The sequence below is a fragment of the Engystomops pustulosus genome, chromosome 7, assembly GCF_040894005.1.
Source record: "Engystomops pustulosus chromosome 7, aEngPut4.maternal, whole genome shotgun sequence".
Lineage (NCBI taxonomy): Eukaryota > Metazoa > Chordata > Amphibia > Anura > Leptodactylidae > Engystomops > Engystomops pustulosus.
In genome coordinates this window covers 63,570,874-63,596,724 of record NC_092417.1, presented here as the reverse complement: position 1 = coordinate 63,596,724, position 25,851 = coordinate 63,570,874, and the positions used below count along the sequence as shown (strand labels likewise).

General features: G+C 41.0%; 1 protein-coding gene across 2 annotated transcripts in view; it reads right to left on the bottom strand.

Moving 5' to 3' along the window:
* Positions 1–3,973: 3,973 nt before the first annotated feature.
* The window catches only part of TECPR2 (tectonin beta-propeller repeat containing 2), a 39,565-nt gene continuing 17,687 nt past the window's right edge, over positions 3,974–25,851 (bottom strand). For both annotated transcript variants that reach the window (XM_072116211.1, XM_072116212.1), the window contains 12 exons: positions 21,106–21,908; positions 19,657–19,840; positions 18,887–19,060; positions 18,596–18,776; positions 17,516–17,657; positions 17,144–17,384; positions 14,479–14,568; positions 13,782–14,015; positions 9,739–9,887; positions 7,917–8,058; positions 7,595–7,744; positions 3,974–6,599 (listed from right to left, as the gene is read on the bottom strand). In XM_072116211.1, coding sequence (XP_071972312.1) covers positions 6,451–6,599; positions 7,595–7,744; positions 7,917–8,058; positions 9,739–9,887; positions 13,782–14,015; positions 14,479–14,568; positions 17,144–17,384; positions 17,516–17,657; positions 18,596–18,776; positions 18,887–19,060; positions 19,657–19,840; positions 21,106–21,908 — 2,639 coding nt within the window. In that variant the 3' untranslated portion in view covers positions 3,974–6,450. The remainder of the gene's footprint in view (positions 6,600–7,594; positions 7,745–7,916; positions 8,059–9,738; positions 9,888–13,781; positions 14,016–14,478; positions 14,569–17,143; positions 17,385–17,515; positions 17,658–18,595; positions 18,777–18,886; positions 19,061–19,656; positions 19,841–21,105; positions 21,909–25,851) is intronic.

Genomic DNA, 25,851 nt, shown 5'->3' with positions numbered 1-25,851 from the left:
ATTTATCGTTCGTCTTCATTATGCTAAGAAATAAAATAATAATACTGTAAAGTTGCATTATTACATACCTGGGGGCTCATTGTCCTAAATGCCATTTTCTATTGTTAAAAAATGTTAAGCAGAAATGATAAACCTCTATGGAGTCCAGCATCTTAATAAGGCTGCAAAGAATGTCAAACCTTTGGGTTTTTACAAAGATTTAATGGCATATTGTCATAATCTACTGTCACTTTATAAATGGTAGGCTATGAGACCAATACCGCTCCAGAGAATAAAATAGGGCCCTGCTGTTTAAGTGTTGTATCCACGTGCCCCTACACTGCAGTTCTCTCAGGCTGCACTCACACATGGCGTTTCAAATTATATTAAACAATTGGCCCTTTTGCATATGCTATCGGGACTGAGCACAACGTTTTACATTGTTTACATGCAAAACATGTAGTGCTTATTCCCAGTTTCATGTTTCAGTGGATCGTACATGCAATCCCCCCAGTGTGAATACAGCTTCCTGGTGCAGTCACACATACCGCTAGCGCTGCATTTACAAGCGCTAGCGTAAGTGGGCGGACCTTGATCGCTAACTAGAACCTGCCTTTAAACAATGCAAGACAGCGGGTACTGGTTACCAATCATATGCGTGGCTGCAGTGTGTGCATGCGGCCTTATGGAAAGACGAGGCCATGATGTATCTTGAGGGTGCGTCCACACGTTCAGTTTTTGAAGCCAAAAACAGGTGTGGATGATAAAGGGTTGTGACAAATAATTGAAAGATGCTACTACTACTTTTAATCCATTCCAGGTTTGGGCATCAAAACCTGCATCTGAAAAACTGAACGTGTGGTCGCACCCTCAGTCTCAATCTTCCAGATCCTCCATTCATAAAGTGATGGCGTACGCTAGTTATACAAGGTTACTTTAACTTTCGGTTTCCTAGCCATCTGTGGTTGTTAAACTAAATGCCAGGGCCTGTCAGGGCTTGTATAGCTACAGTTTGTTACAATGGATTATTGTAGTGCTTTTATCCAGGAATTAAGGCTATTTGTCTAGACTGGATCCTTTGTAACAAACCAACAAATCCCCACTAATTGCTTAATGAAAAATGTCCTGTGACCTCCATGTACTTTCAATATGGTCCACAAATGGCTAAAAAATGCAATTTGCGACTTCGGGTGCTATTTTCCGCTACAGGGTAAAACGCAGTGAGAAACGATTATATTTTGATAGATGGGGCATTTTCGGACGCGGCGATAACTGTGTTTAGGATTTTTTTTTTTAATATAATTTTTTTTACTATTTTTCAGACTCCCTAGGGTACTTTAACCCTAGGTTGTCCGATTGATCCTACCATACACTGCCATACTACAGTATATGGGGATTTTGCATACCATCTATTACAATGTGCAGATCGCACATTGTAATAGATGGCCTCGATCATGACAGCCTCGGATCTTTGTGTGATCCAAGGCTGTCATGACAACGGATCGCCGCTCCCCTGTGACGTCACAGGGAGCGACGATCGGAGCCAAGCTTTGCCGGTTAGCGACGGGCGTTTGCTTCATTATGAAGCAAATGCCCGGTGAGTATGAAGAGGGCTCAGCCCGTGAGCCCTCTTCATACTCCCCCATGCGCAGCAAGATGTAAGGGTACGTCTTATTGCGCTATGGGGTTAACTACACAGATGCATTATAACAATCCATCAGTAGGGTAAGCCATACTGTGACAGCAGTCAGAAAGTGAGGGCTTAAAAGAAGGTTTTTCCATTGTTACTCTTGCATCATTGACTTAACTTGCCATACTATATACAGTAGTTTGCTACTATCCCGGTTGTTTACTTCAGATCATACCCTCTGATGACATGTAGGTGGTTATGTTTTGACAACACAATGGCCTCACTTATCTGCTTATCACCGGAACACACAGGGCTGAGCCATAGTACTACGTCACAAAAACAGATAAGCGCAATTTACACTTATCTGTCATTCATAATATTTTTCCCGCTACAACATTCTTTCTTCCTCACAATAACCAGCTAAAATTATAACGTTATTTTGGAAAGTGAAAAAAAATGTAATGTGGTATGCTGCATTTATTTTGTGTCGCAAGCCAAATGTCAACAAAACAAATAGTTGCAAATGCCTTTGACCTGTACAGAGTCTTCAATAAGAAGTAATTTCTTAAAATGCTGCACCTAAATTTTTTCTTAAAGGGTTTGGAGCTGACGGAGATCGGTGAATGCGGCGCTCGGCAACTTACTTGAGCTCCATAGAGATTAACGGAGCAGAACGGTCATGCGCGGCCATCTGCTCCATTAATCTGACAGCGTGACAAGGGTCAGACTGACCCCTCGTTTTCGCAATCTTTGGGGGTCTCGGCACCAACACCCCCACTGATCAGCAAGTTGGGCCCTATCCACAGGGTAGGGCCTAACTTTAGTTTGTGGGAAATCCCCTTTAACAGAATTTAGACATCCTCAACAATATGCAGGCAGAGGAAGACTTGAATGCATTATTTTGTGAGTTATGTGCACCACATTCATAAAGAGGCATATGCAACATTTAAAGAATTGGCAAAAGATTCCACGGCATCATCTCACAAGTGAAAGAAATGACTAACAGGCATGTCCAGTGATAAATAGACCTCTGTGTGTTTTGGGCAGGTCATGCTTGGGAAGCTGCTATACACAGATAAAAGGTTCTGTGTCACCATGTAGAAGTGGCTAGATGAAAGGAAAAGGATATTAGAAGATACAAATACATGTGTAACTTTGCTTCATCCAGGATGTGACAACCTCCAATAAAATACAAATGAAGGCATGCAGGAAAAAAAAAGTGATTGAGATACAAACACACAAATAATACAGTACATTCCAATGAAGGGTATGTCTCAGCCAGTTCTTACCTGGGCACTTGAGTGCAGTGATGATTGCAAATGGAACTGAAGGTTTACAGACCAAATCCAGACAAGAAACAGGGCAGGGTCAGATGATAGTAAAGTCCCCACTCACATGCACAGGGAAAAGCTGGATAAAGCCTACAGCAGTATTCTACTTCTGGTGCTATATGACCGCTCTTGTATTTTGAGGAGCTTTACAATGTAAAAGAGTAAGATATACAGGTAAAAGTTGTCTCGTATCCTAGGCAGCTATATGCATTAATGGAAATCTACTACAAGAATCAAGGATTGTAAACCAAGCACACTGACATGTTGGTGCACAACCCTCTGGCAGGATCTGCTTTTCTCTTAGCTTCCCATGTCCTTGTTTTTAAGAAAAGAAGGACTTTGAATAATTTTTAAATGAGTCTGTGGAGCACCTATGGAGCCCAGAGCCTCTCAGACCATTTGCATAATTTTAAAAGCCTAAAGGAAAAAAAAAAAAAGGCCGGGACATAAGCTAAAAGAGGAGCAGATCCTGCCAGAGGGGACAGGAGAGAGCTTGGATTACAATCCTTGGTCCTGGTGGTAGATTTCCTCTAAAGAAAAGTAAAAGAGAAGATCATGACTCTTCCAGGGAGAAAGAAAAATCTGGCCTGTTGTATTTCCATAAGCATAATATTTGTTCCCCATGAAGATCAGTCGCCCCCAGGGTTAATGGATATGATAGCCCAGCACCCATTAACTTGGTAGGATTGCTACACAGTGTAAGAAGCAGTCTGCTTCCAGCCCTATACACAATGTCCCAAAACTTTATGGTCTGATGAAAAGAAAAAAAAAAAAGAAGTTTTGCCCAATTCCATATTACATAATAAAATGTTGAAAAAAAGTTGATCAAGTCCAAAATATATTCCACATTCAGTGCGACTTTGGCAAAGTGTGAATATGGCCAAGACCTCAGACCTTATTATTCTATTGGTCTACTGTTAACTGTACAACTATTAGATGTAGATTCTGCCGCGGACTGTTTGCTTTAAAATGGAGAAAACCTGCAACAAGTATTTGACTTGTCATCCTTGCTCCAGTGGAAATAAGAACGGCATTCAAAATGTCTTTATTTTTATTTAAACAACAATATTAAAAGTACTGTTAAAGGGAATTCATATAAATGAGTCAAGCTAGACACGTAGTGAATAAATTAGCACAGTTTATCTCCACTAGAACCCCACAATTGCATAAGTAACAATATACATCTCAAAAATAAGAGAAAAAAAATTAATGTTGAGGTCACTGTAATGAAATGCAAACTGCTCATAAAGCCTAGTGAAATACGTGCAGATACATTCATCCAGGGAGATTGACCCATCCTACACCCAGGGATATGCAATGTCTTATCACACCTAGCCAGCCACATGAATTGTAATAGCGCTTAATACAAGGACCCATGGCAAAAACCATTTAGGAAAATAGACTGGAATGCTAAAAATTTGCCAAATATTGTGACTATGCATGGAAAATGTGCATGTTTGTCAAGTAATAGGAGTTGTGATGGGCAGTGACTGAACCTGAAAATAAGGAAAGTCCTTTAACCATCCTTGTCAAAATCTTATACCTTATTTCTCTTTTCTGTGAGAGCAGGATGACAGACAACAAGCACCACAGCATCTCAAGAGGTTGTCTAGGGTCCCTAGGTGGAAAACAATCAACTCCAACTTCTAAAAAGGAGTCTTGGACCCATTTAAGCTGCAGTATTCTAGTCTGGGTCTTACACCATGTAATTGTAAGCCAAAAACAGAAATAGATCTTAAACACAGAGGATGCACAAAATGTTTCTGCTATACGATTTCTTTGAACGCTGCACTCCTGCTTTTGGCCTACAAATATGTGAAATACTGTACAGAGCCATTTTTTCCAAAACTTCCTCAAGACTAATCCTTTCAGTTCTTTTTTTCGGTTACATTAACCAGCTACCAAACTCCCACACATTATGTAGCATTATGTAGTGCACTTCTTAAGCCTTATAGACATATACTTTCTGTTTTCCAGAATAAGTCATTTTACAGAAAACTTATCTTTATGCATGTTTGCTTCTTGGTGCAGCAGAGATGTGGCATCAGTATTTCACAGATCCTGATAACATGAAGTCAATAAGTGATCTGTGAAAACCTGTTCTGAATTAGGACATGCTCTACATTATAATGGATGGGTTTCATAGTCTGTCAAGATAGCGGCTGTGGGCACTGACCCGCGTAAATTGTATTCCATTCAGTGCAGCCAAGCACAGCCCTACCACTACTACACCAACAAGCTCATCTGCATAAAGATAAAGACTAAAATGACATTTCACGATGAAACACGGCAGATGTGTCTTGAAAGCGTGTAAAGTGCCCTACAGGATGCTTGTTTTACTTGTTGGTTGGTTGTGGAGGTATTCGACTCCAGAGTTGTAAAAGGTGGGATTAAGGGGTTAATTATATTATTTAAAATTTCCAATCTACAGATTTTTTTTTTCTAAAATAAGAATCAAAAACCATGTAGCTGCAATGAACTGTTAAAATTTCTAATAAAGTGATATGCAATAACCTTTTTAAAACTGGAATAAGATCAGGATAGGCCGCCACCTTATGACTATTTGGGGTTCAACCTCTTAGACTTCCACCAATCATTAAAATGAGAGGGTCACATCACCACCATAGTATTATCAATCATCACATTTAACAATTTCCCTAGCCACCAACTATGCAACACAGCCATATTTAAAGGAAATCTAAAGGAAATCTACCATCATAATCAAGCATGATAAACCAGGAACATGGCAGAGGTAATCTTCTTATATTTGTTGTCGATGGCCTCCTTCCTTCTAAAGTGAAGTTTTACAATTATGCTAATGAGTCACTTAATGCTGTATCTTTACAGGCTGTTTCAGGGCTCCCCTCCCCCTGCACTTTCTACTGATGCTAGATCACACAGGCAGAGGAAGGCGGGAGAGAGCAGGGGGTTGGGTAGACATGTTCTGTTCATTGTAACAGCCTGTGAAGCTGCAGCACTGAGTGCCCCTGGTTTATCATGATGGATTTTGAAGGTAGATTTTCTTTTAAGTCAAACAGGCTCCCTGCAGCTCCTGGGACAGCTGGGTGGATGTAGCACTGCTGTGCAATAAAAAAGAAACTTGGGAATGATGGGAATATCAGTGGGGTCCTTAAACCAATCTATTTATGTTGTATTTCAGGTACAGTGTGGAAAACTAAATGTGATGGTTTAATATTCACTGCAAATTCAAGTCCAGCTACCTTAAAACACAGTACAGTAAATATAGCAGCCTCTCCCTGCACAAATAATAACCTGCTATCTAATAACTTAGCATCAGTCAGTGGTTACCATCACAGTTGATATGACCTGTTCTATGTATCTATACACATGTAGATTACAATTTGGATTTTGTAACATGACTATAGTAAGGGGGAAATGCTCCGGACCAGGCAAAGTGCTGAGTGTGTTAATAAGGACAACACAGGCTTTTTAGCAGCATAAGAACTATTATCACCAAGATTAGCAGCCGGTTCGCATCGCAGCACTTGGTCAGATTACCTCCCATTCATCTTCAAAGTCCGACTGCGCCAGAATGTTGTCTGACTTTGGAATGCTTGGGTGGTGGCTGTAGGTTTTTGTGAGACGCTGAAGGAGAGATCCAGTGCTGCTTATACCCCACAATTCGTCCTGGGGTGCAACTGAAAATAAAAGAGTGAAAAGAGCTGTGTGATTATTTTCTGTGTAACAATTTCACAATTTTAGTGACAGTATTTAATATTCCATGCCTTGTACTGGGAAGCAGGAAAAAAAATTCCAAATGCAATGAAAATGGTGAAAAACCGCATTCGCGCCGTTTTCTTGTGGGTTTGGATTTTTACGGCTTTCACTGTGCGCCCCCAAATGATTCTATTTAATTAGTTAGGTTGGTGTGATCACGGGGATAACAACTTTGTATAGATTTTATAATGTTTTCATACAATTACAAAAGTTAAAACCTCCTGTACAAAAAATTTGGGGGTGGGTGGGGGGGATTTTACCAACTTCTGGCGATAACTTTTTTGGTGTGATTTTTTGCGACCTTTGATGACGTTTTCAATACTACCATTTTTCGTACCGTGGCAATCGACGGGATAACACCCGCAATATGCTGCAAAGACTTAATGGCTATGACTTATACTTAAAGAGTTTCTCTGGAGGTGGAAAAACATGGCTGCAGTCTTCCAAAAACAGCACCACACCTGACCATGGTTACTGCCAGTATTGCAGCTCAGCTGTATAGAAATGAATGGAGCTTAGTTGCAATACAACACACTACCCATGGTCAGATGAGGCAGTGTTTTTGGAAGACTGCAGCCATGTTTTTCCACCTCCAGAGAACCCCTTTAAAGCTTATCAGCCCGTGAGCCCTCTCCAAGCACCCACACCTGACCTACGCCGTACTATTATCGGGCGCGACAGTCTGGGGTTCCAAAAAAAAAAAAGACTGACCACCTTGTTCCTGCAATCACATGATCAGTAGGTACCACCTGGCATGGCAGTGCTGCCATGTATTAGCAGGTAAATTTTCCCCGCATAGAAAACAGCATTTCAATCAGAGATTAAGTCTCATACTGATATCTGTACTTCCCTCCTCTATGTAAGCTGTACGACCTACTATTCAATAGGAGTATCACCTGCTTTCTTATGCTGTTACCTGTTAGCCAGGAAAGATTTCCAGGAATCTTCTTCCAGTAGTCTCCAGCTGCATTTTTCTCTGTGATTCCATACCGCCTAGCTACATCTCCATTCGGACACAGGGCCCAGACCGTTCTTACACTAATGGCAAGCTGACAGGCCTGCAATCCTATGTAGACATATGACAAGCTTAAAGAGCATGAAAACTTATGCAATTTCTTTCTTTAATTTAAGGATTACAAATCTTAAAAAAAAAAAAAAAATCTACCGAGAGATAGATAATATATATATTATATATACACACCTATAAAATAGAATTTTTCCCAAAGCTCTATTCTTACCAGGTACATGTTCCCAGTCTATTCCAACAGGCATTTCGTCAGTGATGCCAACCCTTACGTAAACATTGCACTTGTTATCTAGCGTCCACAGCATACTGTCATTCGGACTGGAGTAAACATTTATTAAGTTGATCCCCACGGGCTGCAGAGACATCAAATAAGCCAATTATACTCCAAAAATATACAGATATTAGCATTTGACATCACCTAGCTCTGCTGCTGTTGGCTACTGTTTATCAACGTGTTTTGAACACTGTGGCATTGCAATGCTCTTTCCAGACAAACAGCTGTCCGCTTTCCTGATACTTTAATATAACTGCTCAGCTATTTAACTAATGCTAGGACAAGCATTTAGCCAACTAATTAAGGTTTAGGTTACTCATAGCATGCAAAAAGTTTGGAACTTTGAAAAGTCATACATTTTCTTTTATGTTCCTTTTAGTGTGTGCATCCCTGAATGCCAGGAGGCTGGAGAGAATCCCCACCAGAACAGCTCTGGTCTTTCCTGAGAATACCATTTGAGGTTACAGTTATATTTAGCTGCCATCACTGGAAGGAGCGTTGTTTATACACAGTTCGGCGATTCTCCAGAAGCTCTGCATTACATCAGGTATGATACAGGGGGTCATGTGGAAAGTATGTAGCCCGATCCTCTGAATATTTTCATTAACTTACAGCCTTTATGAGACCACTGTACTGGCTCAGTCTGAATGAAAATAATGTTACTTTCAAAACCCACTCAATATACTATATAAACCATATAACAGTGGCGGCAAACCTATAGTACTGGTGTCAGAGGTGGCACTCAGAGTCCCTTGGGTGGGCACCCAGGCCATCACCCCAGTACAGAGTTCACCAAACAGGACGCAAGGCTTCATCCTGCCTTCCCAGGCAGTGCAGGACATGCTGCGCTCAGTGCTTTTTTAAAGCCACACATCCTTTGCTGCCTGGGACTTTAGGAGGAGCGGAAGATGTGGACAGAGCTGGGTGATCCCTCAAGCTTTGGTTCCAGCCCCAACGTTTCTTCCTTTTCAGGGGACCCTGGGTGGAAGCTACAATGATAATCCAAATTTCTCCTCTCTACTGTAAAGTTTTGACAAAGCAGGGACCAGTAGGTTACTACTATAATTGGCTTGTGATCACTTTGCAATAAATAAGTGGGTTTTGGTTGTAGTTTGGGCACTAAGTCTCTAAAAGGTTCACCATCACTGCCATATGGTGTCCACTTTCTGTTCCCAACATGTTAAAGGGAACCTGTCACCACACTTTCACATCTACAGCTAGGGACAGGTTCCTATAGAGTCCTGTTAACTGACTGCCTTCTTTCAGCTAAAAAATGTTTCCCTTACATCTACATAAACTTTATATTATATTCCCTAGCAGAGAAGGCTTGTTCTGCTCCACCAGCCCCTGCCATCTACTCCTCCCAAATGTCCCATGTCTCTTCTCAGCATCATGTGACCAGAGAGCCATCATCACAGGTGCTTTTGCCTTCTAACATTAGCAAACTGTGTACCATGTATACATCTGATCATATAAAATCACAGCACACTCCATGGACTTGCCTGTTAAACAGGAACAAAGAGGCAGGGCAATCTAAGTAAATTTTATTATCAGGCGAGTTACATACAAGTTTACAAACTAGTTTTTGTAATACAGCCATGGAAATTAATTATTTAGGGATAAAAGGCAATGCTTTTTGGTTTTTAATGAAGCCTTTATTTTGGGTGGGTTAATTGCCTGACAGGTTCTCTTTAAAGTGTTTGTCTAATAACAGTCAGTCATCCAGTTAACTGGGCAAAGAACTACAACTCCATATTACCTGTATTGGGGGCTCGATCATGATCCAGGCAGGAAGCATCATACTTGTATTGAGTGGCTGAGTACCCACTCTGAAGTATACAACTCCGCTAGTGTCACAAGCCCAGATGTGCTGGTTACCACAGGACAGACTGCAGAGCTTGACTGGACCTGGTGCAATAAAGAAGAATCACATAGTTGGATCCCAAGAGCTATACAAGCTCTACATTCCCTTGCGCAGAGCACTAAGCTGTGGGTTCAAATATTTTTCTAGGATATTATAAATAGCAACAAAGATCTAGCTGTGCTCACACTCCTAACATATTTCTATCCGTAAACAGCTCCTGTGTGCGCCTCTCCCATACTCTCTGTGTATGCGTGTGAGTCTCTCCGACTCTCTCTCGCTGTCAGTCTGTGTTTATGGGGAGATTTATCACACGTGTGAAAACTGTGAAAACTGTTCTAGTTGCCCATGGCAACCAATCAGAGCTCAGGTTTCATTTTTCCACAGCACTTTATAAAATTACAGCTGATCTCCATGGTCAACTGGAACAGTTTTAACTCAGGCATTTCTGATAAATCTCCCCCTATGTCTGTATCCCTACCCATCTTACCTCGCACATAAGTGGTCTTATACTTTTTGCCTATAGTAACCAATCAAAGCTCAGAGCTCATATTAATTACCTGTGGGAGAATAGCAACCAATCACGGCTCAGCTTTTAATTGCCATAGCAGCATGCTTCTCTATATGGTGGTTAAAAAGTGGATTTTAGAAGGTGCGGGTGAAAATTTCGGCTGAAAACCGAGTCTATGACTTACCCAGAGTCTCAGAGAGCAGCTGTGCAAAATTTGTAAACGTAACGGCGCAGATTCCTTTAGCAGACATACATACACAGCTTTATATATTCAAAATAGATAGAGATAAATCCATCTAATATATAAAGCTGAGGACGTGCATGTCCGCTAAAGGAATCGCATATACAACCACCAAATTTTACACACCCGCTCTGTGCCTCAGGGAAACTTCATAGACCCGCTTTTGAGCTGAAATTTCCACCTCACGATTTCCAAAATACACTTATTAACCACCATATACAGAAGCCATGGTCTGCTGCGGCAGTTGGAAGCTGAGCCGTGATTGGTTGCTATATGCAATGAGTATAAGACACTTATGTGTGAGGTATCATGTATATAGAGGCAGAAAAACATGCAAGGAGTGAGGGGGAGACAGGGAGTGTGAGTGAGTGAGTGAGTGAGATACAGTGAGACAGGCAGGGATAGAGAGTGAGTGAGTGACAGAGAGATAGATAGATATTTATTATATAATATAAGAGCAGTTATTTATTTATCCCAATGCAGAGATCAACAGCTAACATATGTTTAGTAAAATATAGATTTTTTTTATTTGAATACCTTTTTTTTTTTAAGTTATGTGGTTTCATTATATCCCCCATAAGGTCATAAAAGACCCCCTCAATGACATTTTTAGGGGCCGAATTTTTGAGCATATCTGTACTGGTTCTCATAAGAACCAGAAACTCGTCACACTACAATATCTGCAATCACAAAATAGGCAGCTGTGGAGAATTTGTTGTACACCTTAAAGTCATGCATCAGAAAGCTGCTAATTTTGAGCATTCCTTTTAATAAGAATGGTTGTTGTAACTTTGTCTTAACCAGTCAGGGACAGGTAGCAGCTTCATCTAGTCATCAAGTATTTGTAATAGCAGATCTAGCTGCCAGTTTAGGGGATCAGAAGACAGGGATAAGGGGGCATCAAACTTTTTTTTTTTTTCCATTCAAGCTTTTTTGGTGTCGTTTTGCAAAGTTCTCCATATTTGTTTTTAGTGGTGTTGCTCCTAATTTGTGATTAGTTTCCCAATGTTTGATGTGTGAAAAAGTTACAATTTTGGTGCAGATCCATCAAAAAGTCACACAAAAAAAAGATGCAAAAACACTCCAGCACAGTACTGCCGTCTTTTATGGCAAATCTGTGAATCTGCAGGCAGAAGGGCTCTGGAAACACACCCCTAGAGCCCTTCTGGCTCATTAGCATAAATGTAAGAACCCTCATCGTTTTCTATCAAGAGGAGTCCTAAAAGGTGTGGAGTGTGGTTCTTACAAGTCTTACTTTTTTTTCTTTTTTAGTGTTGAAAATGACAAGTTATTATTTACAATAAATAAATAAACACCTAAGAGCAGATATTAAATAAGCATTGTGTGTGATATGAATAGAAGGCAGTGCTAGGGATTCTGCACCACAAAACAAATACCGCAACTACAAATCGCCTTCATGGTATCCAAGCAACCCCTACACATTCCTAAAAGGACAGGCACACAATGCAAAAGAGCACAACTGAAATACATTAAAAACCCCTGGTTACCTACAGAGGCCGCACCCCAAACAAGCTCCATCATATTCCAATCAGGGATTGACTCTGTACACAAGTGCTAGAGGCAAAACTGCCTAATGAAGAGAACAGATCTGTCTACCCACCCCTCTACTAGGGATCAGTAACAGGCTGGGAGATGTGGCGGGAAAATGTACTCAGTGAAGCAGAAATAGCTCATCCTGTGTGCATGTGGAGCATTACCGGGGAAGGTTACACTGGTATGCCGGCAGCCAACACGCTGAGCTCCTGTTACCCCCTAGAGCAGATCTGTTTAGATACAGAGCAGATCTGCTGTAGTGTAACAGGAACTTGGCCTGTCCACAGCTTGCAAAACTTGTTATTGTAAAGCCATGCCAATCTATGGTGGAATCAGAAAAGTGATCAGTATCTGGGAAGGATTCATATAGTTCCTCAATGTCTGATAACACAAACAGATATGCATAGTTGGGAATGTCTTACTTTGTAGATTTGGCAGATGCAAGCGAATTTAGTTTACAAAATACTTCAAACACAGTTAAAAGAACCCTCCCCCCCATTCTACCTTTTGCCCCACTCTTCCTTTAATAGTAAATTATAATTGGTTATTATAACATCTATGAGCTGCACTTTACTGTCCAAAAGTGTACCACACAATGTAGCATCTGACCTTGCTCAATTTTTCAGAACCTCCTTCTACAATACAGAGGCATATAGTGGTACAGAGGGGTGTGCAGGCTAGCACTTTGTGAGCCAGGGCTAAAATAAAATGAATAGAAATGGTGTGTTATGTAATCACATCTTCCAACAAAACTTTCTTTTATTTCCCCAAAAGTGTACAATAAACTTTGCAGGTAATGTCAGTTATAATTATTCACACCACAACAAACCGAATGTAGACTCTTCTGACAGTTGCTTTCATTTTTTTTTTAGTTTCTGTGCATTAAAACGATTTAGAAAAGTTTGGAGAGATGGACATATCTCACTAAATCTCACTAATCTGTTTACTTGTATTCCTATTTAAAAACAAAACACCCGGCAAGATGAAAACAATAACATATGGAGACTGTAAATCAGCAAGTCCTTAAAGGAAAAAATTCCAGGGCTTGACATTAAGCGGCAAAGTCGTCCCGGTGTACAGGGCCTCATAGCTCTGCATGCCTTGTCTAAGATAGCAATGTCACATGAGTCTCCAGCTGTTGAAATATCTTGTATGGACGTCACTAACCGACCGACTGGCATCGAATATCACTTACAAAGCTGCATGGCTGTCCTGTGCCCCGCTAGTGGGTACATTCTGTCGCACGCATTCACCAATACAAAATCTCTTCTGTCGGAGACACCTTCGTATGGCTTTCTGGAGTGACAACGTGTAACTATAACAACGACATTGAAACCTGCCACTCTTTGCTGAAAACTAAGCAGCCTCTAAGTATAGACGTCCTAACACTGATAGCGTAACCTTACACGAATGTCACTCTACAGATATAGCTGTTTGATGACAGAGGGCAAATACTGGGTTTACAGAGAACAAAAATGCAGCTGGTACGGTCTAATTTTTACAATATTTTTGCCGTAAGAAATGTTATGGAAAGATCCCTGCAATTTTCATCCAGTTTTATCAGAAGTAGCTACATAAGAAAAGCTTAATTATAGGTTTTCTATATAGTCAGAATATTCATACAGACAGACGTACCTAGTTGGGATAGATCCAGTTTTGTCCAATGCATTCCTGTTGGACAAGTCTTTGAGAGAGTGCGGATAAGTACCCCACCTCTTATGTCCAACGCCCATACAGCATCTGCACAGGCCGACACATGGATTATCTCAGTTTCTGTGGGAAGCTGGACTGTTGATGGTCTGTATGGGGCAGTCAGGTCACTCAAGCAGAACAGGTCTTTTCTGCTTTGGGACATCCATAAAACATTTCCTGTAAGTGTGATATTACCACATTAAATATAAAATATTGCCTAGATAACTATCTATTATTACCTTTCTATACAGAATACTTTACATATTACTTTTATATATTTAATTTAGTTATCAGTTTCTTGCTCATATGTCACCAGAAAATGAAATATATATCTGAACCTGGAAAACCCCTATCACCTCTTGTCAACATAAATATAGAGACATGAGGGAAATTGTACATGATCACTGGGAAATCAATTTCTGGAAAACCCCCCCCCCATCATTGATGAGCGTGTGGTTTCCACAAATTTGAATGAATTACTAGGGTGAATGCTTAAACAGAGACTCATTCACATCCATATGACTACAGTAACAGTCTGGATAGTTTTAGAAGTGAATAGCGGGCTAGTGCACTCCATATATGTGCTTGTAGTTCCAGTAATCAAACCATTATCCCCAACACTGAAAGAAAAGCTGCTTACCTTCTCCATTTGGGGAAGCAGAAGAAAATACATTTATCCATTTGGTGGTGGACGCTGTACCTCGTGGTACTATCTGATTCCAATAAGTACCTGCCAAAGAATTGAAACAAATTTGAAAAACACTAGAGGTGCCCCACATATCAGTAGCATATATCATATTAACCCCTTCCCGACATTTGACGTAATAGTACTGCATCGCGGGAGGTGCCCGCAAAATGCAGTACTATTACGTCATGCTTCTGGCACCGGCTCCTGAACGGAGACTGTGCCAGAAGCTGCAGGTGTCAGCTATATATTATAGCCGACACCTGCCTCTAACACCCGCGATCGGAGATTTCTCCGATCGCGGGTGTTAACCCCTGAAACGCCGTGGTCGCGCTGACCCCGGCGTGCAAGGGGCATTTCAGAAGAATCGGACCCCCGTGCGATTTAGGGGGCGCTAGTCCGCTGCTCCGATCGCAGCCCCGGGACTGCCAGTGCCCGGGGCTGCGCGATCCTCCTTCCTGTAGCCGGGTCCCTGCCTTCTGACAAGACCCGGCTGTAACACACTGAGCATTACATTGTGTAATGTGAAGAAGAGCTTGAACAAGTGATCAGTGGATCACTTGTTCAAGCTAACCTGTAAAAGTTAATAAAAATGTTAAAAACATTACATAAAATAATTTAATAAAAATAATTAATTAAATAAAGTTAGAGTCCCCTAAACACAAATATTCCCTATACACATGCAATAAAGTGAAAAAAACACAAAATCGCCAAAAACCCCCACATATTTGGTATCGTCGCGTCCGTAACAATCCGTACAATAACTCAGAAACATTATTGGACCCGCTCGGTGAACGCCGTAAAAACAAAACCCGAAAAACAAGCCAAAAATGTACATTTTTCATAAAATCTCTACACAAAAATGTTCTAAAAAGTGATCAAAAAAAGTTATGTGCGCAAAAATGGTACCACTGAAAAGAACAACTCAACACGTAAAAAATAAGCCCTAAACTAGCACGGTCAACCAAAAAATATTAAAGTTACGTCTCCGAAAAGATGGTTATGCAAAAACAAATGAGATTTCCTCTATATTAGTTTTTATCCAGTAAAATTGTAAAAATAAATGAAAAACTATATAAATGAGGTATCACTGTAATCATAGTGACCTATAGAATGAAGATAATATATTTTTAGTGTACGGTGTACGACCCCCAAAACATACGAAAAGAAAGTAAACCAAAATTGACAATTTTCTTTTCACCCATACATTCAAGAGTTAATAAAATCTCATCAATAAGCTAATGACCCACTAAAATGAAGTATTTGTAAAGTGCATCTCATGTCGCAGAAAATAAGCCTTTATATGTCCAAATTGCCAAAAAAAATAAAGATTGTATAGCCAATAAAAATTGACAATGCATAACCTGCTCTGAATGGCGCAGCTCCCTTCGATGCCCTGGCGTGTGCCCATACAGCAGGTTACCACCACATATGGGGTATTATTATACACGGAAGAGATTGGGTATCAAATTTTGTGGAGCGTTTTGGTATTTTATCCACTGAGAATTTGTACATTTTTTGAAAAACATTAATTTAGCCAAAAAAATTTTACTTTCAAAATTGCATCCGATTTTGTTTTAACCCCTGTAAAACAATTAAAGGGTTAACAAACTTCATAAAAGTTGTTTCACGTACGTTGAGGGGCGTAGTTTCTATAATGGGGTAATTTATGGGGTTTACTTTTATTTAGGTCTCTCAAAGTGATTTGAAACCTGAGCAGGTCCCTCATTAGCAGGATTTTGCGTTTATGAAAATGTGAAAAATCGCACCTAACGTTCAAAGCCCCATAACATCCTACAAAAATTAGAGTATGCATAAAAAAACATGTCCACATAAATTAGACATTTAGTGAATGTTAGTTATTACGTTTTTTTTCGCGGTTATGACTATGTATGGAAAAAGTAGAACATTTTGAAGTTCAAAAATTTTTCCAAATTTTCACCAAATATCTGATTTTCTCATAAATAAATGCAAAACATACCACCAAAATTTTTCAAATAACCTGAAGTACGATGTGTCACGAGAAAACAATTTTAAAATCACTTGGATATGTTAAAGCGTTCTGAAGTTATAACCACTTAGTGACACAGGGCAGATTTGAAAAAAATGGGCCGTGTCAGGAAGGTGAAAAGTGGCTTCAGCGTTAAGGGGTTAAATAATATATCATATTATACAGTCATCTTTTTCTCACATTTGCATTGTCAATCATGGCATGTCCAAAAGGGGATGCATTTTGTGTGGTGGAATGCAGTTGGAACACCTACCTGGTTTATACATGTAAAAAAGTGGATGGGATTTAACTAAATTGCCCTATTCAGCTAAATATGTGCTGCGGAAATATTCAATTCAACTCTGTAATTATCCCATGCGGACAGACGTCAATGGTATTTTAGCATAAGTAGCTCATGTGGTTGATCCTGGTAGCTCCAAAAATTTCACCTGATCCTTTTATAACAGCAATTAACTGGTAAAACGTGAACATACCTTACAAATCTAAAAGGAATCTTCCTTTCCCAATGAGCAAAAGTGAATATACATAAAAGGAAAGGTCTACCTTAACATTGAATTAACCATCACCCACCACACAATTGTACAGCTAATGCTGCGATGAGACACTCACCTACAAGATTCCCTTTTGCTACATGAAATTCGTTTTTGCCAGAGGTAATCCATACACCACTGCTGTTGACCCCTAGTAAACTTGGCTGGCACTGGGACTGCTGTGACCAGAATGTCATACGAAGCTTGTCAGCCACTTTTTCTACAGGTGCCTGGGCTACATTGGCCACAGTCTGCGTGGCCTGGATGAGTGTTTGGAACAAAGTGTAATGGTCGAACACAACGTAGTCTGTGATACTGACCTGTAAATTTGGGAGGAATTTGCAATACATAAAAATATAATCTGAGTTTTTTATAGAAACTATCACTCCATACAGTTTACCAACCAATGTTCACAGAAGTAAATAAATAAAAAAAAGACTAAAGTGCCTACTTGCCACCAATGGTCATCTTCTCCTTGAGGTTTTTTGGAGGTAACACCAGTTCTGAACCACAAGTTGCCATTGGCATCCAGCGTCCACACCGTGTCCTGATCCCCCAGTGTCACACAGACTGGTTCCAGAGCTTGTCGCTCACTGCAGTTGTAAAATGAGGATTAGCATTACAAGCCATCGTATAATTATAGTTTAAGAAAAATATAAACAATATGAAATGCATGTTAAGAAGGAATCTGTCACCAGGCTTTTGTTCTCTAAACCAGCAGCATGTTATGCTTTTAGAATCCTTAACCTGGCAATATCAAAACCACTTGTTAAATGTAAGAAAATGCATTTCATGACTTAATGGAGAGGAGTCTAGGGCTCAAATCTTTAGTTGTGGTTAGATACACAGTGCACAGACGAAACACAGGACCGGCCACCTGTTTTCACCGGGCACAGAACATTTTGCCAGATTTGCGCACATGCCTAAAGCTGCCAGAGACTAGACCAAATCATCTCTAGTAAGTTACATACAAGTTTGCCAAAATAGTTGAATTTTTCATTGCCAGGATTGGAATCCTAGAACACAGCTGGTGGTGTAGTGGTCCAACTTGCATACCCCCCCCCCCTAAGGGGTCACAAAAGCACACCAGGGGATGGGTTTCTTTTAATTTTTAAGATTTGCACTTGAATTTGTGCATAGAAGTCTGTTGTGTCATTAGCACCAACCAGGGTGTGCCAAGACCCAGTAGTTTGCCCATTTGTGTGCCTATGGCATTCATGTACTCATAGCTCTCACAGAAGCAGTGACATTGCGTCTCTCACTACCTAATTTGCAGACTGATAGGCAGATTTAAGTGGTTATACACCACAATCTTTTGCCAAGCATCCCTGGCTGCCCACATCTAGGCACTTCACCTGCTCCAGATAGGCTAACAGCTGCAATGTCAAAAGAAGTCGTTTGGTGGGGTAGAAAGGAAAAATGAAAGCTTAACAATACACATCTTCTTTGTCCTTACCTGCTGTATAATTTCAGTACTACAGCTGATAACACAAGAATCTATATCATCTAATTTACAAGTGTTGGAAATTACCTGATGAGGTCACACTGCCAGACTTCACCCTCAGGAGAGAAGCTGCTGACACCTTCCCGGTACAAGAGGCCGCGCTGCTCAGTCAGTGCCCAGACCACGTTATTCCTGGCTGTGATCTGGGATAATGGACAAGGGCAGTCAACCTTTATGGCTCTAGCACATGGGCGATCCACACTGAGACCTGGTATAAAAACCATAAATTGCAGTTATGCAAAATGCTGGTAAATCATGTGCTACAAATCAGTAAGGAGATAAGTTCTGTATTGGTAGTGTAGTGTTGTAACTATATACCTGTTTGTAAGTATAAATCTCCATTTGTTCTGATAATCCAGGCAGTATCATCACTCAAAGCCACAAATGAAGCCTGAGGAAGAGCTTCATACCAATGTCTCTTCCCTTTAATGGTCACCTTCCCACAAGCAAAGGCCTTGTCCGTCTTCTGCTCTATTTTCCATAGTAGGTTCCCTAAATAAAGAAACAAGTGTACAATTTTATTCTTGTTAGGAAACCCATACTGCTGACACTATAAAACAAATAGAAATCCATTAAAGGGGTTGGCTACTAATCAGAAACTTTAGCAGAGTAAGTTCAAGGCCCTGATAGGGTGAGCCATATTCTGCTTACCTAGTAAAGTTTGTTTAATTCATAGCAGCCACAGGTCACGTGACCCATTGGCAGCAGGATTTGGGATTCCCCAATTTACCTGTGATGTCCCAGTCATGCATACTTCCAGCAGATCAAGGGAGCCATGCACACATTACTATATGTACATCACCTGCATGAACACCACATATCAGTGGCTGGAGGGGGTGTGCGGTTATCTTTTGCCCACCACTCCAACCACCGACATGAGAGTGGTGTTCAACGAGGGGAATGTGTACACAGTAATGACTGTAAATATAATAGTTGACAAGTTTGAGAAAATTGCCATTTATCCAACGTGGACAGACATAAGTGAAAAACAATGAGGTTTATGGTCATATTCCTTTTTGTGGTCGCAAAAGTAATACCATAAAGCAGACACAAGAATGATATAGAAGATCCATCAGATATTGACAAACCTGAGGGAGATACTGCCACCTGCTGGACAGAGTCTTCAAACCTCTGCCATCGCAAACCGGCTCCTGGAAGAGAACTGCAGTACAGTGACCCCTTATAGTCCAGACACCAGACATACTTGTCAGACACAACTAGGCTTAGAATTCCACTGGCAGGTCCGGAATAGACCATCCAACTCTCTGCAAGCTAAAAAAAAGGGCCAGAGATAATAATAATAAATATGAGTCAATGGTCCTGTCAAGTACAGTGCTCTGCTAAATCCTAAAGACAGGGGCTTGGTGCAGCAATGACCTGCCTCATAATGGCACATCACAAACCACAGCCAAAACTATTAGGCGTCGCTGCTGGAATGGCAGGCATGAGAAGAATATCTACTTTAGCACAATTCTGTATTGAAACCTCCAAATTACACACACACCCTGTTAAGCACATGCATAGATGTCATGACAGCAGTCCATTTCAAATGGCTAGATCTTCTTAACTGTGACAGAATCACAGTTCTGGTGGCATCAGAAACAGATTATTGCATCAGGAAAAGGCGGGGGGGGGGGGGGGGGGAGAGATACAGCTGCCTATTCCCAAAATTCTGGAAATTTAAGATCAAATATCTCAGGTTCTTTATCACCTAAAAACAGAATACTTATAAATCAGAATCGGATGCAAGGGGAGATTCTCTCTGGTTTCCTTGTAGTGTATTAAGGTACCGCAGTTTAAAAAATATAGGCATTTGAAGTGTACCAGTCTGTCAGCTGGAGGCAGAATGGAAGCTCCGACTCCCTGCTGTTCTTTCTCCAGTTTGCGGATCCTGAGAAATTTTTCCCTTTGCACGTTTTAATAAGCAGTATAAATCTTTACCCAAATATGATATAAATATGAAATCTGTAAATCTATCACAATTTTCCAGGTTCAGAGGCAGAGGGCGCATGTAGTTTTGCTGAGTCTTTTGCAGTACCTTCTGCATTCAACTGACAGACTGGAAGGGGCTCACTTCAAATAGTCATATCTCCTGAGCCCTGGCACCTAGAAACACCATAGATATCCACTGTTAAAGATAGTCAGGTACTGAAGAAAAAAAATAAATAAAATTACATTTTTTACTGCACCTTGAACAGTGTATATCTTCGGTTCTATGTCACCAAGAAACACAATCCTGATATTGTTTCCACTCTCCAGAATAGTTTTTTTAGGTGCCACAGTTAAGGAGATATGACCGTTTAAAGAAAGACACTGTCTTGGTGTGTATACACCATATGTGCACTGGGCATGTGCATGTAGGAAGGGGGCAGTTATGAAGGAGGTAAAGAAGAATAACAAAAACTGCAAAGAAATTGGCCTGGAGACCCAGATGCCAAAAAGCATCATCCATACCACACATAAAATTGCATAACAAAAAAAAAAAAAAAAAGAAAAAAAAAAAAAAGAAGGGAGATAACCAACTTTTGTGGTCATACCTGCTCAGATTTCAGCAAAGTGCTTTCTTCTTGCATGGAACGTTCCTGGGATACAGCCATTTCGGCCACACTGGCATCAGAGGTAGAGCGAGGTATCCTGTGACCATAGATATCCTCATCATCACTGGATGCCAATGAATGTTCGTGCTCAGATCTAGTATTTCTTAGGTTTTCTATAGATTCCTTAGGTAAAGAATAGGTATTAAGTCTAAAATTCTCCCCAATAGAACTTGAGGGTACGTGGAACTGGACATTTGACACATCTGGCTGTTCTTCATACACATCCTTTTTGTTGCTCTCCAAGGATTTAGTATCTGCCGAGTCCTCAGGGTTAAAGGGTGATGAAGCCCCTAACTCCACACTTTGTAGTCTATAGCCATTAGCACCCTGCATTTCGTCTATAGGACATAATTCAGTGCCAACAGTGTGGTCCTCCTCTGCTGGCTGTGCCTCAGCACTGGGATGTATAGTCACTGTTTGGGCATCAGATGAAGAGACTGAGGCGGTTTCAGAGGCGGCATCCCCACTATTCTTCACGCTTCCATCAGATTCCTTGTCTTCTTCTCCATGATATGAATTGCTCTCACTCTCCACATCAGGAGCTGGAGATTCAGAAGTTGGGATTGAACTGAAGACCCCGGAAGTGTTTTCATCACCTTGAAACTTTCCAACTATACTCTCCTGGGAGCTTAAATGGTCTATACTGCCCATCATGGTGGAGGAAAAATAAGAGGTTAAAGAGAAAGGGCTGTCCACACTTGGTGTGCTTTCAAGAGAGCTGATACGACTCCTTGAATAGTTTTCTGCAGTGTAAAAAAGAAAACAGAAGAAAAACAGAAATAAAAAAACACTTTCTTAAACCCTATTTGCCATTCTCATTGGAAATACAGGCAAAAAACAGATGTAGTTGAGGCAGCTGATACAGAAAGATAATCCAAATCTGAAAGCCTTCTACAACACTCGACTTACATACGACCCGTAGTTACAAAACGGACCTCTGGATATCGGTAATTTATTGTGCTTTAGTCCTAGGCTACATTGATAAGCTGTAACAGTTATCAAATGTGTCTGTAATGAAGCTTTATTGTTAATATTGATTCTTATGACAACCCAACATTTTTAAAATCCAGTTGTCACAGAGACCAAAAGAGTTCTGTCTGGGATTACAATGATAAAGTATACAGTTCCGACTTACATACAAATTCAACTTATGAACAAACCTAGAGACCCCATCTTGTATGCAACCCGGGGACTGCCTGTACATGAGTGAAAATTCATATGAATGTAGCCAGAATCTTATCATTAGGTTAGACACCAAACTCTGGGATGACAGCACACATGTTCCAGCTAAGAAAGCCTCCGTCCTGAGTGGAATCATCCAGGGCTGGATAAATAAATCATCTAGGGGGCATAAATATTTGTGAACATCTAAATTATAAATCATACTGTTTGAATACCATGTACTCCAGGATGACTTCTAGTGTTTTTAAAATCATCAGTTATTAGATTTCTGGATAAAAAAAAAAAAAAAAGTGCATGGTCTTGCAATGTTACTCAGTTTGTTCACACAGCTCTGATTACTATAATAAGCCGTGCAACTGTGTGACATCACATGACCAGGGACGGGTTTATATCCACAGAAAGTAAACAATGAAGCTTCCTATAGACTGACAGCAAGCACAGACCTGAAGAGCAGTGAGGAAGTGATACAGAAAGTATATTGGAAAATTGTACAACAAAACCAATTATTTGCTGAAAGTGAACAAACCAATTGAAATCTTTCCAAATAAATAAATAAAGTTTTTCATCACGACAGTGCCAGTTTTCTGATATACAAGGCATGGAAAAGGCGCACTGGCAGAATGGCAAAGAATTCATTTTGGCACACGAGTGCTGCGTGAGAATTACTAATAGGCTGGAACCTCTTAGTAAATCCAGCATGTTGAGCGCTAGTGTGGGGATTATTAAAATGAATTATTACAGACCAATTTTTATAGAATTTACTCTATCCGATATTTTGGGAAGCAGAGATAGCAAAGTTTATCATTTATTTAAAAACTCAAATTGGTGTGACATATAAGAGTAAGCCAATCTTACAAGATTGCATTAGTGTGATGAACTAAATTACGCAAAGAACGCTACGGCTACCCTCGTAACTATGCATGCATACTTTAAACTAATAACTAAAGAGGATACGACATACCAAAAGTAAATGTAAAAATTAGTACCGTATATACTCGAGTATAAGCCGACCCGAGTACAAGCCGAGACCCCTAATTTTACCACCGAAAACTGGGAAAACCTATTGACTTGAGTATAAGCCGAGGGTGTAGTATACAGCCAGCCCCCAGTAGTATACAGCACAGCCCCCAGCAGTATACAACACAGCCCCCAGCAGTATACAACACAGCCCCCAGCAGTATACAACACAGCCCCCAGCAGTATACAACACAGCCCCCAGCAGTATACAACACAGCCCCCAGCAGTATACAACACAGCCCCCAGCAGTATACAACACAGCCCCCAGCAGTATACAACACAGCCCCCAGCAGTATACAACACAGCCCCCAGCAGTATACAACACAGCCCCCAGCAGTATACAACACAGCCCCCAGCAGTATACAACACAGCCCCCAGCAGTATACAACACAGCCCCCAGCAGTATACAACACAGCCCCCAGCAGTATACAACACAGCCCCCAGCAGTATACAACACAGCCCCCAGCAGTATACAACACAGCCCCCAGCAGTATACAACACAGCCCCCAGCAGTATACAACACAGCCCCCAGCAGTATACAACACAGCCCCCAGCAGTATACAACACAGCCCCCAGCAGTATACAACACAGCTCCCAGCAGTATACAGCACTGCCCCCAGTAGTATACAGCACTGCCCCCAGTAGTATACAGCACTGCCCCCAGTAGTATACAGCACTGCCCCCAGTAGTATACAGCACTGCCCCCAGTAGTATACAGCACTGCCCCCAGTAGTATACAGCACTGCCCCCAGTAGTATACAGCACTGCCCCCAGTAGTATACAGCACTGCCCCCAGTAGTATACAGCACTGCCCCCAGTAGTATACAGCACTGCCCCCAGTAGTATACAGCACTGCCCCCAGCAGTATACAGCACAGCCCCCAGCAGTATACAGCACAGCCCCCAGTAGTATACAGCAGCCCCTATACAGATAAAGAAATAAACGTAATACTCACCCTCCGTTGTCCCGATGTTCGTCGCGGCTCCCGATCCCCAACGCGGCTCCCGGCGGCTTCTTCACTCTTCTCTGGCCGGGAGATCGCGCTGGCCGTCGCACACTGTGATGCCGCGCTGTCGCCGCTGATGACGTCATCTGCGGCGACAGCGTCGCATCACAGTGTGCGACGGCCAGCGCGATCTCCCGGCCAGTGAAGAGTGAAGAAGCCGCGACAGGAATCGGGAGCCGCCGGGAGCCGCGAGGAACATCGGGGACACTGGAGTGTGAGTATTAATGTATTTATTTTTATCACTGACTCGTGTATAAGCCGAGGCGAGGTTTTTCAGCACATTTTTTGTGCTGAAAATCTCGGCTTATACACAAGTATATACGGTAATTTTTATTGAATGCAAAATATAATAAAATCGTGACATAAAATAGCATCTCAGGAGAGACATAAAAGATAAAGCACGCCAAGTATAGAGTCCATAAACAATATTCATTCAGACATATATTGTAATGGTATTGAGAAATGACTATCTGCAATGTATCATGTATACCAATGCCAGGATTATGTCCATCTGTTACATTCTCTGCAATGTCTAACCCAGCAATGTAGAACCATGGTATGATGCTGTACTATAGGGCAAAACTATAGGTTGATATGGGCAATATGCTGACATTGGTATACATGATACATTGCAGATAGTCATTTCTCAATACCATTACAATATATGTCTGAATGAATATTGTTTATGGACTCATGCAGCAGTAAAGTAAGGGGAGGAGCTGTTGGATTCAGCCTGAGGAGGCCACACCCACCTTGATCCACTATAGACATCCTTGGATAACAGGAATAGTTATAAAGTTGAATATATGGGAAACTGAGGGGAACAATTATAAGCTAAAAGAAGGGTGTCGGTTACTAGGGCATTATGGGCACCTGCCACTTGCTAAATGCGAACCTGTAACCAGGAATGTTATTTTTAGCTTGCGACAGGTTCCAATAGCCTATTGTATGCAGATTTTACAAAATGCCTTTGTCAGCATTGTGAATCATTTCTGAACTTTGTAAAAAATTTTATTTCACATTACCTGATAAAGACACAGGCACAGGCTGCTGCAGCTGCCCCTCACCCCCCAGGACTCACCACACACTGCTGGCAGGGAACCAGATAATGTAAAATAAAGTTTCATAAAAGTAGTGGCAGAATTCAGAATGCTGACATATGCATTTTTAAAATCAGCATAACATAGGCTACTGGAACCTGTCACCAGCTAAAAATGACATTCCTGATATCAGGTTTGCTTTAAGTAAGGGAGGAATTATAATATGATGGGTAACTGTACAGAGTGGGATATCACAGGACATTATATAGTGTGAATGCCAGTATTGGGGACACTCCAGTGTGTGGGGTCAGGACAGGACTAAGGTGTTTGAGAGCCAACATTTGGAGGTATGGAGTTAGACAGTACAACAAAAGGGGACAAGAACATACAGATAAGGTGGCATTATGCAAATAGTGTACAATTTTTTTTCCGTTAAAGCCA